We start from the raw sequence: 18346 nt of genomic DNA on the forward strand, positions 1-18346 counted from the left end.
GCAGAAAAGACTGGAAGTAAAACCCTGCAACCCGGAAGTAGAAATAATGTATAAACACCAGGGGTACCCACCCTTTTTTGCACCGCGGACCGGTTTAATATTGACAATATTCTTGCAGACCAGCCGACTTTTGGGGGGGGGGGGGGGGGAGGGTGTTAAAACACGATGGGAATACAGCAATACTTGAAGCAGGTTCCTTATGTCCGGTCTATTCCGCAATTTATTTTTGCGGCTCTCGGCACTTAGCTTCTGTCCCACTTGCTCACATTTTTTCCGCTGACAAAACTCAGCGGGTTTGTCTTTAAGTGCAAGGTGCTTGGACTCAGGGTACCGAAGCAGTTTTGAGGGTTTCATTGCCTCATTAGACAGCCTCCAGTCCCGAACTCCAGCCTCCCGCCCGCTGTCAGACACCTTGGCCAGGTGCGGCTGGTCGTGGGTGGGGTGAGAGGACAAGGTCAGGGCCGGAGGTCCCCATGCCGGGGCTGCAGCGGTTGCAGTCCAGAGAGAGCGACCGACTGAGTGAGGAGTGCAAGAGGATGCGCCCGCCCCCCTTGTAAGATCTATTGGGCGACAAAAGTTTGTTTCAGTAGATCGCAGCGGGGTGGCTGCTCTGCTACTTACGAAGCCCTGAGCCCATCTGTGAATATTTTAGCACCGGACTCCCCACGAACATGCAGTGTGCTAAACAGGTTCAGAGGCGGCACCCATCTGTCCGCGCTCCGGGCCAGTAGCATTGGCACCTCCCGCCGGCCACGCTCCGGGCCAGTAGCATCGGCACCTCCCGCCGGCCACGCTCCGGGCCAGTAGCATCGGCACCTCCCGCCGGCCACGCTCCTGGCCAGTAGCATCGGCACCTCCTGCCGGCCGCGCTCCAGGCCAGTAGCATCGGCACCTCCTGCCAGCCGCGCTCCAGGCCAGTAGCATCGGCACCTCCTGCCGGCCGCGCTCCGGGCCAGTAGCATCGGCACCTCCTGCCGGCCGCGCTCCGGACCAGTAGCATCGGCACCTCCTGCCGGCCGTGCTCCGGGCCAGTAGCATCGGCACCTCCTGCCGGCCGCGCTCCGGACCAGTAGCATCGGCACCTCCTGCCGGCCGTGCTCCGGGCCAGTAGCATCGGCGGTTCCCGCCGGCCACGCTCCGGGCCAGTAGCATCGGCACCTCCCGCTGGCCGCGCTCCAGGCCAGTAGCATCGGCGGTTCCCACCGGCCGCGCGAGACAAACACTGGCGCAAGGGTGTCATTGCGTTTAGGCGACTGATGACCTCGCGTGCGTTCAAGTTCAGCAGTGAGCATGACAGGGAATGAGGAAAGGTGCAGCTGACTCATCGTTTCCTCGCGGCCTGGTGATTGGGGACCACTGAGGTACACTGTGTAGTGCAGGGGAGCTACATGCATACACACTGGGCAGAAAGTAAGGAACTAAAACCCCGCAACTCGGAAACAATCTCTCAACAGTATTTGTGTATTTCTTTTTCTTTTTATTTCGGGATCTAGTGGGAAAGTCTCAAAGATCGACTGGTTGGCGACCACTACTTTAAATGTTCCCAATGACATGCGTCTCAAAAAGCCTCTGAAAACAAGGCTTTCACACGCAACTTAGCTTCTAGGCCTGCCAGAACCCTTTCAACTGACAGGAGAAGAGGCAAAGACAGGTTACTGACACATTAAAACCAGTTGCTTTCAGGAGATGGGGTTTGACAGCCATGGTTGACAGCTCATCTAGGAAAAGAAAACGCTGATCTCCAACAACCACTGCCTTGCAGTTATACCCACTCATGGGGAAGGCTTCGGGAATAAACACTGAGGGAAAAATCTGAATCTGGAGTCCCTAAGGCAGACCTACGTTGAGTTCAACGCTCACTGGCTACTCCTATGATGCCACTGGTGCTGAACTGTATCAGTCTCTGTTGTTCCTATGGATACAGCAACTGTGTGAAGGGAGAGCATGCTACATGGGCAACAGCTTGCTCTCCATATTGTACTGCCCTGGCTTGTGTATCACGTAGGCAGCTAGGATGCAACATCCACAGAGGCATTGCTATAAGAGTCACACAGGCAGACCCTGACCCACTTGCTTGACCTATCTAGATCTCTCTGCAACTCTTAAGCTCTGTGCAATTTGTTTTCCCACTCAATTTAGTATCATCAGCAAACATAGATATGTTACACTCAGTGCCCTCTTCCAAATGGATAATGTACATTGTGAACCACTTCAGCTCCAGCTCTGACCCCTACACCACTGACAGCCAACAGAGAAACACCCATTATCCCAACTCTGTCTTCCACTGTGATTAACTGATCGTCTACCCAAACTAGTCCATTACCCCGAACTCCATGCATCCTTATTTTACTTAAGTCTCTTAAGCAGCACCTTTTGGAATGCCCTTTCAGCCTAAATCATCCACACTAACCCTATTTGCCCACATCCAACGCCTTTCCTATCCATAAGACATAGCAGCAAATTTGGCCATCTGGCCCATTGAGTCTGCTCCGCCATTCAATCATGGCTGATCCTTTCTTTCTATCTCCTCCTCAACCCCAAGTGCCTGTCCAAAGGCCTTCCTTTTCAATGTTGTAATTGGAAGACAACTCAAGCCTCTCCACACTCATCCTTCCCAATCCTTCTGTGGGAATGTGCTTGGCACTTACTGTATGAGGAGATGTCGATCTCATCAGGCAGCTCACTAATGTTCACCTCGAACCGGTCCTGCACGTCATTCAGGATCTTGGCATCATTCTCATCCGACACAAAGGTGATGGCCAGCCCCTTGGTCCCAAACCGACCAGCTCTCGCCACCTACGTCATAGGCAATGTTATTCACAAGTTTAGTAAATGAGCCCAGATGGGAATCACTATAATTTAATTCACAGTATCGTCTTTCATTACTATGGGGCTTTTTGGGGTAACTTAGCTTTCATTTGAAAGAAAAGTAGTAAGGATTCCACCCCACCTCCCAATTGCACCGCACTCCAGTCCAGTTGGTGGCGCTAAAGCACCTTAAAGTTAGACTGTCAACCGCCATAAAATTCAGAAGAAGAAAAAAAATGACCCCAGATCAGCTGTAGACTGGCACCACCTTGGTGATACACTGGCTGATATGCATCTGTCTCTGTGGATGACCCTCACTGCACTGCCGTGGAGTCCCACCGATGGGGACTCCCACACACCAAATGAGAAAAAACATTCAGTCCTTTGGCCTGCATCAACATCGCTCCCCCAGCACACATAAAATGCTGGAAGAGCTCAGCATCTATGGGGGGGAATACAGAATCAATGTTTCTGGTCGAGAGCCTTCATCAGGACTGGAAAGGAAGGGGTCAGAGTAAGGAGGTGAAGGAGAGGAAGGAATACTCTGCCTCTGATTTCCACCATGCCTCAAATTTACTTGGTCTATCTCTGACACCTCTCTCCCCTTTCTTTATCTCTCACCACATCTCTAGAGCCAGATCATATGTTCACATCTTTTACAAACCTACTGACTCCCACAGGTACCCTGACTATAACCTGTTCCCAGTCTGTCACCTGTAAAGATACTATTTATTCCTGGGATATTGCCTTCGCAAGCCCAGTTGGTGTGCAAAGAATGGTACAGCATGGGAACAGGACCTGTAGTCCATGGGCATAATGACAAGCTGACTAATCCCACCTCCAACCCCGGAAATCCATGCACTGGTATGAGGGAATGAGTGCAAAGTTCACAGCAGTGAAATGAATGGCGCCATACTCCAGTGACAGACTGAAGGGCACGGTACCCTGTGCAAGTAGGTGTCTGAGTCTTCCGGCATGTCGTAGTTGAACACGATGTTCACCCGCTCGATGTCCATACCCCGGCCAAACAGATTGGTGGCTACCAGTATCCGCCGCTGGAAATCCTTGAATTGTTGGTATCGGGACAGCCTGCAGAAATAAAGGAAACAGATCTCAGGGGAAAATTCAGAGTTGGACTTGGGCATTTAAAACAAAACCCTGTCGTAGATGGAAAGTAGATAGAAGCTTCTGCCTCATTGTTGTCTCCCAGAAAAGGGTCACTGGAATTTCCTGCTACAACCATTTGATAATCCTTTCTATCAGGAAAAGTACGGCCATCACTTGATGCAAAGGGCAGGGCAGCTGAATTGCCCACTGACAGGACACAGAGAGGGGATGGGAAGTTGGTCAAGTACACATTGAAGTCGATGAGGTAAACAGGCTCTTCTGTCCACTATGCCCACAGGATGATAAGATATAGGAGCAGTATTAGATCATTTAGGCATTGCGTTTGCTTTGCCATTCCATCACGGCTGATTTATTATTTCTCTCAAACCCATTCGCCTGTCTTTTCCCCATAACCTTTGATGCCCTTACTAATTAAGTACCTATCAACTTTTGCTTTAAATAGACCAAATGACTTGGCGTCCATAGCCATATGGCAATAAAATCCACAAATACACTACTCTCTGGCTAAAGAAATTCCTCATCTCTGTTCTGTGACGTCCTTTTATTCAGAGGTTGTGGCTTCTTGTCCTAGACTCTCCCATGATTGAAAACATCCTCTACACTTTCACTCTATCTAGGCCTTTAATATTTAGTAGGTTTCAACCAGACCCTACCCTTCAATCTTCTAAGCTCTTCTGAGTACCGTCTAGCAGAACGGTCATCATAGGAACAGTCATCATTGGATTGGTCTGAGTCAGGGTGGTAAGGCTTTGGCTCTACAGGGTTTTGACAAGAACAGGCAGAGGCAAGGTAAGTAGGTAAGTTCATTCCTTATTTCTTACTTAACTCAAGAGAGTCGGGAGTATGTCTACAGGACCAGTGTTCTGTTCTGGGTGTCAGACAGGGGATATCCAGGAGACTACCAGCCTCCCGGCCACCCGATGGCCACATCTACAGCAAGTGCATCGAGATGCAACTCCTTAGAGACCGTGTTCAGGAACTGGAGCTGCAGCTCTATGAGCTTTGGCTTGTTAGGGCAAGTGAAGAGGCCACAGGAGATAGATAAATAGGTGACTATCAGGGGAAGGAAGGGAGAAAGTCAGATAGTGGAGAGCACCCCTGTGGCCATCCCCCTCAACAATAAATACTCCATTTTGAGTACTACTGGAGGGGGTACCTACCGGGGGAAGCAACAACAGCCATACCCCTGGCACTGAATCTGACCCTGTGGTTCTGAAGGGTAGGGAACTGAAGAGGATGGCAGCAGTAATAGGGGACTCTATAGTTAGGAGTGGGCAGATAGGCAATATGGTGGACGTGAAAAAGAAACACGTCTGGTGTTAATGTGTTTGTGTGGTAGTGAGGATGGTAGTGTGCCTCCCATGTGCCAGGGACTGCAATGTTTCTGAGCATGTCCAGAAAAAGGAGGGAGAGGCTATAGTGCATATTGGTACCAACGACACAGGTAGAAAAAGGGAGGAGGTCCTGAAAACAGAATACAGGGAATTAGGAAGGAAGTTGAGAAGCAGGACTTCAGGGGTACCAATTTCAGGATTGCTGGCTGTGCCATGCGACAGTGAGGACAGAAATAGAATAAGGTGGCAGATAAATGTAGCAGTTACGTGTGTGGTAGGGGGCAGGGGTTCCAATTTTTGGATAATTAGAATCTCTCTTGGGGCATGTGTGACCTGTACAAAAGGGACAGGTTGCACTTGAATCCGAAAGGGACCAATATTTTTGTGGGCAGTGTTACTAGAGCTATTGGGAGTAGTTTAAACAAATATGGCAGAGTAATGGGAACCAGTCTGATAGAGCTGAGGATAAGCCAGCAGGTCTACAAGTAGATGATGGATGTAACATGAATGTAAGGCAGGACCAGGGAGTGACTGGGTACAAATGCAGACAGAGCAAGAAGTTAAATTATACCAGAGGCGAAACTCAAATGAGCGAAGAATGCAGGGTGAAGGAAGGTGCTGTGTTTAATTGCACGTGTAGCATTTGGAATAAAGTGGACAAATTTGTGGTGCGATTACAGATTGGTTGGGATGACGTTGTGGGCATCACTGAATCACGGCTGAAAAAAGGCCATAGTTGAGAGCTTAACATCAAAGAATATATTTTGTATTGAAAGGACCGACAGGAAGGCATAAGTGGTGGTGTGACTCAGCTGGTAAGAGAATGTCAAATCTTTGTGGGTGGAGTTAAGAAGCTGCAAGAGTAAGAGAAACACATTATGGGAATCATATATAGGCCTTCAAGTAGTAGCCAAGATATGAGCTTGAGATTGCAAAGGGAGCTGGAAAAGGCACTTAATAAAGGTAATGTATAGGCCGGTTAGTCTGACATTGGTGGTGGGGAAAATGCTAGAGTCGGTTATCAAAGATGAGATAACAGCACATTTGGAAACAGGTGAAATCATCAGACAAAATCAGCATGGATTTGTGAAAAGAAAATCATGTCTGATGAATTTTATAGAATTTTTTGAAGATGTATAACTAGTAGAGTGGATAGGGGAGAGCCAGTGGATGTGGTATATTTAGATTTTCAAAAGGCTTTTGACAAGGTCCCACACAGGAGATTAGTGTGCAAACTTAAAGCACACGGTATTGGGGGTATGGTATTGATGTGGATAGAGAATTGGTTGGCAGACAGGAAGCAAAGAGTGGGAGTAAACGGGACCTTTTGAGAATGGCAGGCAGTGACTGGTGGGGTACCACAAGGCTCAGTGCTGGGACCCCAGTTGTTTACAATACATATTAATGATTTAGACGAGGGAATTGAATGCAGCATATGATAAATACACAGCCTATATAAAGTAGAAATAATGTATGTACAGTGTAGTTTCACTTACCAGAATTGGAAAGACTGACTGATTTCTCCTTAAGTATAAGATAACTTAACGGAACACCACGCTTTGTACAATCATCAATCCACTCAAGCAATAGACTTTTCATTTTATCCATTACTGGATTCCAACTAAAACAGACCACTTTGCTACTAGTAGAACCAATAGTAACATCGGCAGCTTTCAAGATTCTCTCTGCATGTAAATAGTAAATAGTGGACGCAGGCAAGTTCAATGCACCACTATGTCTTTATTTTGTTCACCACGATCAAAACGCTTAACTACGTCCAGTTTTACGCTAAGCGTAACACCCTTACGAGCTCTCTTAGGCTTTTCTGATACCTTAGGACACATCTTGCTAACGGATGCACAAAATAAATCGAGATAAAGCACAGATGCTCACTGACACAGTTCAAAGCTGTGGTGGTTTGATACTGAGTGTAGTTCCCGGGGAAGGAGCTTGGCAGTGCCACTCTCGCTGCCCGGGGTGCGTGCTGCCCCTATACAGTAATGGCTCACTGCAAAACAAATGCTGAACGCTATTTTCGCTTTTCGCCTTTTTTCGTAAAAGCAAAGTGACGTAAAGTTAACTTTTGAAAAGTGGGGGATACCTGTACCTCGTACAGATCACCCTCAGGTTATGAAGCCTGACTTATGATCATCCCTACATGTCAATGACCTCCCATAATATTATTGCATTCAAAAGGCCAATATGCAAGCACTAGTTTCATTTCTCTCCACTTTTAGCAATTGCTCTTTGTTATCAAATGTGTCCTTTTGATATCATTAGTTACAAGCATGGTACCATATTATGTGATTTGTTTTTTGTGTATTCGTACTGGTTTAATCACTGCCATCAGGGATACAGCTCTCCCACCATTGGGGGCATCTACAATAGGTGACTTTCATCATTGGGATCTCCCAGCATCCAGACTGTGCCTTCTGCTTTCTGGTTGCCGTTAGTCAGGAAGTACAGTAGGTTGAAGACCCACAACTGAAAGTTCAACAGCAACTTTGCTCCCACTGCTATCAGCTTCTTGTACCAACCTGAAAATAAATTCACAGCACTACCTCAGACGACATTGCCTTCAACTTGCACTATTGCTTTATGCCTGTTTTTGTTCTGAAAGTGATGTGTGCGTGAGTGTGTATGTGTGCGCGCGTATATGAGTGAATGAGTGTGTGTGTGAGTGAGTGAGTGTGTGTGTGTGCACGTGTGGGTGTGTGTGGGTGTGTGTGAGTGTATGTGTGCACGCGCGCATGTAGGTGTGTGCGTGTGTGGATGTGTGTGTGCATGTGCGAATGCGAGTGCAAGAGTGTGTGTGTGTGTGTGTGTGTGTGTGTGTGTGTGTGTGTGTGTGTGTGTGTCCCCATGATGGCATGTTTCTCCTCTGAGTGCACCAGTTTCATCCCACAGTCCAATTGGTTATTGTAAATTGTCCTGTGATTGGGCTGGGGTTAAATGAAGGGTTACTAGATGCCGTGGCTCAAAGAGCTGGAAGGGCCTATTCCACACTGTATCTGAATAAATAAATAAAAATGTAATTTGATGTGATTTGTGTGTGTCATGTTTGTAACGTTCTGTGCTGCTCCAAAAATGCAATTTTCATGGCATTTATGCCCTGCATAAGACCACAAGATATTAAATCAGAATCATGCCATTCAGCCCATTGTGTCTGCTTTGCCATTCCTTCATGGCTGATTTATTTTCCCTCTCAACCCCATTCTGTTGTCTTTTCCATAACCCTTGATGTCCTTGCTATTCAAGAACTTATCAACTTCTGCTTTAAATATACTCAATCACTTAGCCTCCACAGCGGTCTGTGGCAATGAATTCCATATATTCACCACCCCCTAACTAAGGGAATTCCTCCTCATCTTTGTTCCAAAGGAACATCGTTCTACTCTGAGGCTGTGCCTGCCGGTCCCAGACTCTCCAACTCTACGAAACTACAGGAAACATCATCTCCATGTCCACTCTATCTAGGCCTTCTTCATCAGCCACCTGTGACAATCAACTTGTGGATGTCTGTTTAAAAAAAAGTAAGCTGCTTATGACCCAGGGGCAGCTGGAATTTTGAATATCAAACAGATATACCTGTTAGTCAATATTGAATTAGATCACAGATCAGCCATGATGTCACAATGACAAAAACAGCATTGAGAGGCTAATGTGCACATTGGTTGCTTGTCAGCCTTTGATTGTGTGTGCTTTTTCACTGATACTATTGTAGTTCTCTGATCTACTTCATATGCCCGCAAGAAAGTGAATCTCAGGGTAGTATATGGAGACAGATATGTACTTAGATAATAAATTAACTTGGAATTGCCTCCTCCTGTTACCATACAGCTCTGCTGGGAACAGAACCTTTGCTCTTTTTTGGAGCAGAAGAAAACACTTGAAGATGGTGTTTCAGTGTTGGAGGGAGGGAAATGGGGAAAGTGGGGGGGGGGGTGGAATCCAGAGAGGAGGTTTAATAGTACGTATGAAACGAAGCAGGTTAAGTTTTAAAAGACAATATTTTCAAAGAGGGAAGACTGCAGATGTTAGAATCTGAAGCAATAAACAATCTAACTCAGTGGGTCAAGCAGCAGCTGTGAGGGAAAGGAATGTTAATGTTTCAGATCGAAACCCTGTACCTGGACAAAATCTTCAGGGCTCTTTCAAAGACCCAACACAGGTATGCTGAGACTAAATATCTGCTCCAGGTTCTATTCTCTTGCTACTTTATTTATTTAGAGATAGCAGGGTGACAGGCCCTTCCAGCTCAACAAGCCCATGCCGCCCAATTACACCCATGTGACCAATTAGCCTACTAGCATGTACTTCTTTGCAATTTCAGATGAAATTGGAGCATTCAGAGGAAACCCATGCAAACACATATAAGCTCCTTACTGAGGGAATTGAACCGGGTTCCCTGGTGCTGTAATATCATTATACTATCCACTAAGCTACTGTGCCGCCATCACAGCCCTCAACCCCCCACTCGCTACCCCACTGACCTCTCCTCCTGCGGCATGCCTCTGTGGATTGCTATGGCGGGAAAGTTCTGCTCCACCAAGAGTTGTGCCAGAGCAATGCAACGCTGCACCGATTTCACAAAGATCACCACCTGCAAAGACACAAAAGCTGGTTAATCAGAGAAGCCACAACAGCCTCTGCCTGACTGGATGAGCATGATCTCATAACCATCAAGAAGTCCATGCTAACAAAGGTGAAGCACCCCACCAGACCATTACGCCCCAAATGAAATAGTAATTCTGTCCTCTACAGGTTCAGAACTACTGCAGTATGTACCACCTACAAAATCCACTCCAGCTGCTCCATAGAGATTTCTCCAGCAGACAGTACCAAAACCCATAACTTCTACATCTGTTATTTGCTCTTCCCCTGTACTTCATCTATGTAACTTGTATTTTGAAATGATCTGTATGGATGGCATAAAAAAACTAAGATTTTCAACTGCATCTCAGCACGTGACAATAATAAACCAATTCCAATGGAAAGCAGGCACCATGGGAATCTGCAAACCAATTTCTCACACAGTAATTGGGAAATGTACCTTTGGTCCTTAGGAAAAAAAAATTGTGGAAAGCACTCATCATCATCATTATGCGTCTTGTGGACTGTCATGGTCTCATGACCATGATTGTTCTTGGCAAACTTTTCTACAACAGTGAAGTGGTTTGTCATTGCCTTCTTCTGAGCAGTGCCTTTACAAGATGGTGGACCCCAGCCATTATCAATACTCTTCTCAGATTGTCTGCCTGGTGTCAGTGGTCACATAAACAGGTCTTGTGATATGTACTAGCTGCCCCACCATCTGCTCCCTTGGCTTCATGTAACCCTGGAGGGGGCTAAGCAGGTACTACACATTGGTCAAGGGTGACCTACAGGCCAGCGGAGAGAAGGAGCACCTTACTCCTTTGGTAGAGGCATACTCCACCCCACCACCCATAGGAAAGTATAATAGGGCTATAAGAACAAAAAAAAATCCCATCTTAAAAGCTTCTTCCGTCAGGCAGTTGATCTGGACAGCCATTCTAGCCCTCCCCCTCACCCCCTCTATATACTACAACAGTCACTGCACTGCAAACACTTTATACCAGTTTTATGCTACTGTTTATATTGCAACTACATGCTGGTATTTATGTATTTACTCTGCATAACGTGTTGCTGCACCAAATGTAAATATACGAATTCTGGGTGTATACAGTGGGTGGCAGTGGGCCAGTCATCCTTTCATTCAGATGCCAGGACTGCCCTACCTTCCATTCCCACACTGTATTAAATGACAATGAGACCTGCCCCAGTCCTACCCAGCCAAATGAAAGGGGAAGGGAGGCGATGGGGTGTCTCATCTCTACCTGGTTGAATTCCAGCACGTCCAGCAGGTCAAAGAGCTTCCGGTTCTTCTCATTGTCCTTCAGCTTCACATAGTACTGCTGCAGGCCGTGCAGAGTGAGCTTCGTCTCATCGTCCACAAAGATCTCCATTGGCTGCAGAGCAAATTACCCTGCCATTAAATGCACACCCCCCTCCGAACTGCTCCCAGCCCCTCACTCCCCCATCACCCTCACGCACCCCCCCCCCCCACCGACTAATCCATGAACCATCCAAAACTGCCCTGTTGCTCCAAATGCAGTGAGGAAGTCAGTCTTATACTAATGACTGGCTGAGCAATGCCAACAGCAAGGGTCACTAACTCCTTGGAAGTTGGACATCTGAACTTCAATTACAGCTCTAGCCCTCCGTGAACCATGTCTGCTGGGGTTGAAAGGCATTACTACTATCATAATGCTCGTGCAATGAGTGATGTCTTTAGAACAAAGGCATTCCAATCAACAAAGATTGGACAGATCAAATCAAAACCATTTTCATCGGGAGCTTATTTTTGTATAACAGACTGGTTCTCTATCCCTTAGTAGCAATTAGATCGCCTGGTTGTAAATAAGAGTGCAGAGTCTTAAAATTAAGAGTTGGGTGATGAGAAGACACACTTCTTCACAACACAGCGAGAGAAAAGGTCATTAGATCCAAGGTTGTCTTTCAATAATTTAAAAGCCTACAGTAGAAAATAGTGGGTACTCTGTCCTGCCCTGCCTTTTCAATGTGATCAAAGTCGATCTACGCTGGTGTCTTCTGTGTCACTTTAAATATTTGTGATCACCTAGTCTCTACCACCCTCAGGGGCATATCCAGCTCCAGTTTTAAATGGCCAGCCCATTATTTGTAAGTTACGACCTTGTTTGCGACTCTCCCGCTGGTGAAAACGTCTCAACCACGTGAAGGTCCCTCAGTATCTTGTACGTTTAAATTATGCAACCTTTCATCTTCTTAACTCCAGGGAACATGGAGACACACTGCCTGATTTAATGGACCTTTGCCTGTGAGATTGTTAGGTGCAAGTGAACCGAAGCTAGTGGATGGAGCCCATTTCAGAGCAGCCATGATTCAGCTCAATGACAGGAAAGGTCAACAAGTCCAGCTCCTTGTTCCAATGCTCCCAGATTATTATTTGCTTCTGACATTTGGCATAAACTGGGATCTTGTGTGCAAAGCACATAATTAACACCGGGCAACTTTTCAAGTGTTACAAGCTCTAGAAATCATCCACTAGGAACCACAGTGTCGATCTGCATGCACCAGGGGGGACCAGGACTTCAGCATTCTCTGCATTTAATCCGTCCTTTGCTCAGTGATGATCTTCTCTCACCCAACAGCCATCAATGCACCAGGAGTTAACAACCACAATGACTGCCTTGGGGATGGGTTGGACCTCTCTATGTTGGTGACATTCAATATGAAAAGGCCAGAAATCCCAGTATAGCTTTTTAAAAAGGTACATTTCTCAAGTTCTTCTAATGTGGCTCCCCTAAGGAAAGGCAAGAGTCATGAAGGGCATCGTCCCCAAAGGTTTCTGACCTCTATCAAGGTGGAGTGGGAAAGCAGTGGGAAAAGCCTGAAACTTCAGCGTTGGAGCAAACAGAGGAGCAGGACTATGTCACATGGTCTCTCCATTCTGCACTGCCACTCATTGACAAGCCCAATCCTAATCTACTTCTTCACCAATTCTTTATTTTAGGTATTAGCGATACAGCATGGAGTCAGCACCTATGGCCCTTAGAGCCACACCTCTCCAGCAATCCACAACCCCAACTAACCTTAACCTGATCACAGGACAACTTACAGTAATCAAACAACCTACCCAGTTTGTCTTTGGACTGAGGGAGGAACCTGCAGCACCCAGGAAAAACCCATGCATTGCACAGGGAGGACATATAGAGACTCCTTACAGAACGGCATTGAAATTGATCTCCGAACTCCGGAACGCCCTAAGCTGTAACAGGGTTCACTTATTGCTATGCTACCGTTGCGCCCATCCTCTGCGTCCAAAACCCATCCAATGAAATCAAAATGTCCTTGAGATACATTGTACATTTCAGTGAAAGCACTAATCTCCTCAACCTTTATGAACTAAAATGGGGCACAGGGCTTCAGGTACAATCAACTGCAAAGCCTTTACTCTGCATCAATGCTTCCTTGTTGTTGCAGTAAAGGCCAACACACTACTGGCCTTGTGGCAATGGCAGAGGCAGTTACATTTAAGACATTCTTAGATAGCCATATGGATGAAATTTTAAAAAAGGAGGGCTGTGAGGGAAGGAAAGGTTATATTGATCTTAGAGTAGGTCACAACTGGGCTGAAGGACAAGCACTATACTGTTGTATGTTCTAATACTCCTCTCCGCACTCTGTAGCGCATTGGGTGGCAACTTTCCCGTTTCTTTAGCATTTTGGCCCAGTCGCTAACTTGATGCTCAACCCAACAGGAATGGAAAGTGTGCAAGGCACCGGCCGTATTTGAACCCAGGACCACTCTCCTCTAAGTCTGGTGCTGATGCCACTACACCACAGGCTGGCTTGTTTTATCTTCTACTCCCTATCAACTTTATGAGTTGCTTACAGGGACTCCTGAATCCTGTGGCTTGCTATATTTTGTGGCCTCCAATCTTCTGACACTTCCACCCCCTTGATAGAATATCAGCTACACTGAGGCTGGGTAATGACTGCATGCTTGTGAACAATGAACTTGCCAGCACTCGCAATGATTCAAGCAGGAGTGAAGCTCAAAGAACCTGACCATATCTGGGGCGGTTCAGTACATTAGAAATATATTTGCCCTTGGCAAGCTGCTCGTCAGCAGTTTGAAAAGTGCCTCTTAAATTATTTCTGGCTTCAATGGAATTATCCCATGAGCAATGGCAAATCTTTACAGCAGTGATTGGGCATAAAAACACTGGAGGTCTTCACTCTTAAGTCTGGGTTAGGTCAGATTAGGTGTTCATCTTATACCGAGGACCACTGACTGGCAGCTCAAGGATGGCTGTTCAGAGCAAGGGCGGCATTGACCGAGGTGCCTGCTCACATAGCTAACAGTGGCTTGTGGTGGGAGGGGGTGCCTCACGCCACTCACCACTGCCCCCACTGCTCCACTGATGGTGGAGGGAGGAAGAATAAAGTGGAGATGGGGGGAGCTGGGGAATAACAAACATTCAGCAAAGCCACAGAGTGAAGAGAAATGCTAACGACAACCCCCCCAGGACCTGGTCCAATGTATGGAAACTGAGTTAAGGAAATCAAAGAGTTTGAAAACAATTGTTTTGTTCTTTGAGTTTAGCAAACCAGAGCAAACGGTAAATTAAACGTACATACTTTGTAAGTAATACAAATTGTAAATTTCTAGTTAAAAGGGTTTCATCACTGACACTTTCTGGCTCAAGGGTCACAGCACAGAAACGGGCTGCTGAGCGCAACTGGTTCCCAGACTGGGTTTATGTGCAATACCCCTTCGTCCTCCTGCATCTGATTATCCTCCTGCATTACCCTGGTAAGGTCAATTTTATCCACATCAGAAACTATGCAAAGTTACTAGATGTTGAAACTGATAACTACCCTTTCCCAATGCTGTGAATGGCAAGAAAAGCAGACATTTTGAATGGCAAAACAGCCTCTCCCTCTTATCACTTATAGTAATTGTTCTTCTTTAGCAAGCTGATAAGAAGAGAAAAAAATTACTGTAAGTGGGGAGAGGGAAAAAGTTCTTGTGCTCGAAGAAACTAATGTTCGTACATATTTTGGACTTCAAAATTTAATGAAAGGGCAGCTTCTTTATACGTGGGTGTCTATTAGGCACATGTTTATAATCTGGGAGTGGGGGGAGAATGGATTGTAGCCAACTGCAGCCTCGTTCAGTGAATACCAAAAGAGTGGAGGATGCATAGGGAGAGAAAGACAGAAACCAAATCCAGGAAACTATTCCATGGCCAGTGAGGAGGGTCCTTGAGTTTTCATGGGCAGGAAGTTTTAGGTAGGACATTTGGCTGCTGAGCTGAAGGAGAGTGAGGAACAGGCAATGTACAAACCATTATCCAGAGAGCAAATATTGTGATCATCTCCAAAGAAACAAAGCATCCAAGGAAGCAGATACTCCAGGGCAACCAAACAATAAGCAAAAGGAACGGGAAATATTTAATGGTAGACAAGGGTGTGTAGTATTAACTTCACACATGTTTGAACAGCAGAGTGATCTGCTCACACCTGGCACCTCTCCACTCATGCTGAAGGAGTGGTTAAAGCCTAGGGCAATTCCTGTAAAGTGAGGTGGCCCCTTAAATCATTGGTATTGGCTACCAAGGTAATCCATATCAGAGGGGCAGTAGGATAGGGTACGATGAAGCAGAGGGAGATGGGGGTTACAAGAGGTGATGGTACTCAAAAGGGCTCTTGCTTGGTGATAAACATTTCTAAAATTGCTGGGTACACGAGTGAGGTGCCTAAAGAGGAAGGAGAAAGATCTTTGAAAGACTGGGGTGTGGGGGGGGGGGGGGGGTTGCTGACCGATGATTTTGTGTATCTGGCACAGAAAAGCATTCATTTTGAGAGGGCTACATCATAAAAACAAAGATATAATGCTGAGGCTTTCTATGTCACTTAGTGTTTATTCAGTGCAATAAAGGAAATTACAATGGCATGAGAGGGGAACTGGCCAAATTTGACTGGAAAGGGGAACTAGCGGGAAGGACAGCAGAACTGCAATGGCTGGAGTTTCTGTGAAAAATGAAGGAAGTACAAGACAGATATTTTCCAAATAGGAAGAAATTTGTGAATGGAAGGAGGACACTACCACAGTTGACAAGTCAGAGCCAAGGTAAAAGCAAGAGAGGGTATACAAGGAAGCCAAAGCTAGTGGGAAGAAAGAGGATCAGGAAGCTTTTAAAAACTTCCAGAAGGAAACTAAGAAGGTCATTAGGAAGGAATTATGAAAGGAACCTGGCAAATAATATACTTTTTTAAGTATCTAAAGGGTAAAAGAGAGTTGAGGGTAGATACAGTAGATACAGGACCAATAGAAAACGATGCTGGCGATACTGTAATGAAACACAGGGATGGCAGAGGAACTGAATGTGTATTTTGCATCAATGTTCACAGTGGAAGACACCTGCAGTATACCAGATATTCAAGAGTGTCAGGGAAAAGAAGTATGTGCAGTGAAAATTACAACCGAGAAGGTGCTTAGAAAGCTTATTTGTCTGAGTGTGGATAAATCTCCTGGACCTGATGAAATGCACTCTTGGGATCTGAAGGAAGTAGCTAGAGAGATTGCGGAGGCATTAACAATGATCTTTCAAGAATCAATAGATTCTGGCATTGTACCAGATGTCTGGAAAATTACAAACGTTACTCCACTACTGTATTTAAGAAGGGTGGGAAGCAGCAAAAAGGAAATTATAGACCTGTTAGCCTGACATGGGTGGTTGGGAAGTTGTTGGAATCGATTGTTTGGAATGAGATTACGGAGTACCTGGAGGCTCATGACAATACAGGCCAAATCCAGAATAGTTTCCTGAAAGACACTAAAGCCTGACTAACCTACTACGATTTTTTGAGGAAATTACAAGCAGGGTAGACAAAGGAGATGCAGTAGATATAATGTAATTGGATTTTCAGAAGGCTTTTGACAAGGTGCCATACATGAGGCTGCTGAGCAAGATAAGAGCCCATGGAATTACTGGGAAGTTACTAGCGTGTGTGGAGCATAGACTGGTCAGCAGAAAACAGAGTGGGAATAAAGGGATCCTATTCTGGCTGGCTGCCGGTTACCAGTGAGTTCCACATGGGTTGGTGTTGGGACACTACTTTTTACGATGTATGTCAATGATTTGGTCTATGGAATTATAGATTTGTGGCTAAATTTGCCGATGATACAAAGATAGGTGGAAGAGTGGGTAGTGTTGAGGAAACAGAGAGCCTGCAGAGATACTCAGATAGTTTAGGGGAACGGGCAAAGAAGTGGCAAATGAAATACAATGTTGGAAAGCGTATGATCATGCACTTTGATAGAAGAAATAAACATGCAGACTATTATTTAGATAGGGAGAGAATTCAAAATGCAGTGATGCAAAGGGACTTGGGAGTCCTTGTGCAAGATACCCTAAAGGTTAACATCCACATTGAGTCGGTGGTGAAGAAGGCAAATGCAATGTTGGCATTCATTTCTAGCGGTATAGAACACAAGACCAGGGACGTGATGTTGAGGCTCTATAAGGCACTCATGAGACCACACGGGGTATTGTGTGCAGTTTGGGCTCCTTATTTTAGAAAGGATATATTGACAATGAACAGGGTTCAGAGAAGATTTCCATGAATGGTTCCAGGAATGAAAGCATTACCATATGAGGAATGTCTAGCAGCTCTTGGGCTGTATTCCCAGAGTTCAGGAAAATGAGGGGGATCTCATAGAAACATTTGAAATGTTAAAGGCCTAAACAGATCACATATGGTATGGGAGTCTCGGACAAGAGGGCACGACTTCAGGGTTGAAGGACGTCCATTTAGAACTGAGATGCAGAGAAATTACTTCAGTCAGGGAGTGGTAAATCTGTGGAACTTGTTGCCATGAGCGGCTGCGAAGGCTGAGATATTGGGTGTATTTAAAGCAGAGATAGATAGGTTCTTGATTAGCCAGGGCATCAAAGGGTATGGGGAGAAATTTGGGGAGTGGGGATGACTGGAAGAATTGGATCAGCCCATGACTGAATGGCAGAGTAGACTCGATAGGCCAAATGTCCTGCTCCTGCTCCTATATCTCATGGTCATTGGTCAGACCACACTTGGGAGTATTGTGAGCAGTTTTGGGCCTCATCATCTAAAAAAAAATGTCCTGGCAGCAGGAAAGGTCCATGGGAGGTTTATGAGAATGATCCTGTAATGAAAGGGTTAACACAAGGAGCATTTGATGGCGCTGGGCCTCTACTCACTGGAGTTTAGATGAATTGTGGGGTGGGGATCACATTGAAACCAACAAATATTGAGGGGCTGTGACAAAGTGGACATGGAGAGGATGATTCTATAGTGACATTTCCAATTTTGGACCAAAGTGCACAGCCTCAGAATACAAGGATACCCCTTTCAAACAGAGATGAAGAGAAATTTATTTAGCCAGTGTGTGGTGAATCTGTAGAGCTCATTTCCACAGATGGCTGAAGAGACTGGAGTAGAGGTTGATAGATTATTGGGCATCA

At 45.9% G+C, this 18346-nt stretch overlaps 1 protein-coding gene across 2 annotated transcripts in view; it reads right to left on the bottom strand.

Moving 5' to 3' along the window:
* LOC132394579 (spliceosome RNA helicase DDX39B) overlaps positions 1 to 18346 on the bottom strand; it is a 42890-nt gene that overhangs the window by 5298 nt on the left and 19246 nt on the right. For both annotated transcript variants that reach the window (XM_059970892.1, XM_059970891.1), the window contains exons 7-10: positions 11129 to 11260; positions 9764 to 9873; positions 3753 to 3897; positions 2649 to 2796 (exon numbers count right to left, since the gene is read on the bottom strand). In XM_059970892.1, coding sequence (XP_059826875.1) covers positions 2649 to 2796; positions 3753 to 3897; positions 9764 to 9873; positions 11129 to 11260 — 535 coding nt within the window. The remainder of the gene's footprint in view (positions 1 to 2648; positions 2797 to 3752; positions 3898 to 9763; positions 9874 to 11128; positions 11261 to 18346) is intronic.

Source organism: Hypanus sabinus, chromosome 5, assembly GCF_030144855.1.
Source record: "Hypanus sabinus isolate sHypSab1 chromosome 5, sHypSab1.hap1, whole genome shotgun sequence".
Lineage (NCBI taxonomy): Eukaryota > Metazoa > Chordata > Chondrichthyes > Myliobatiformes > Dasyatidae > Hypanus > Hypanus sabinus.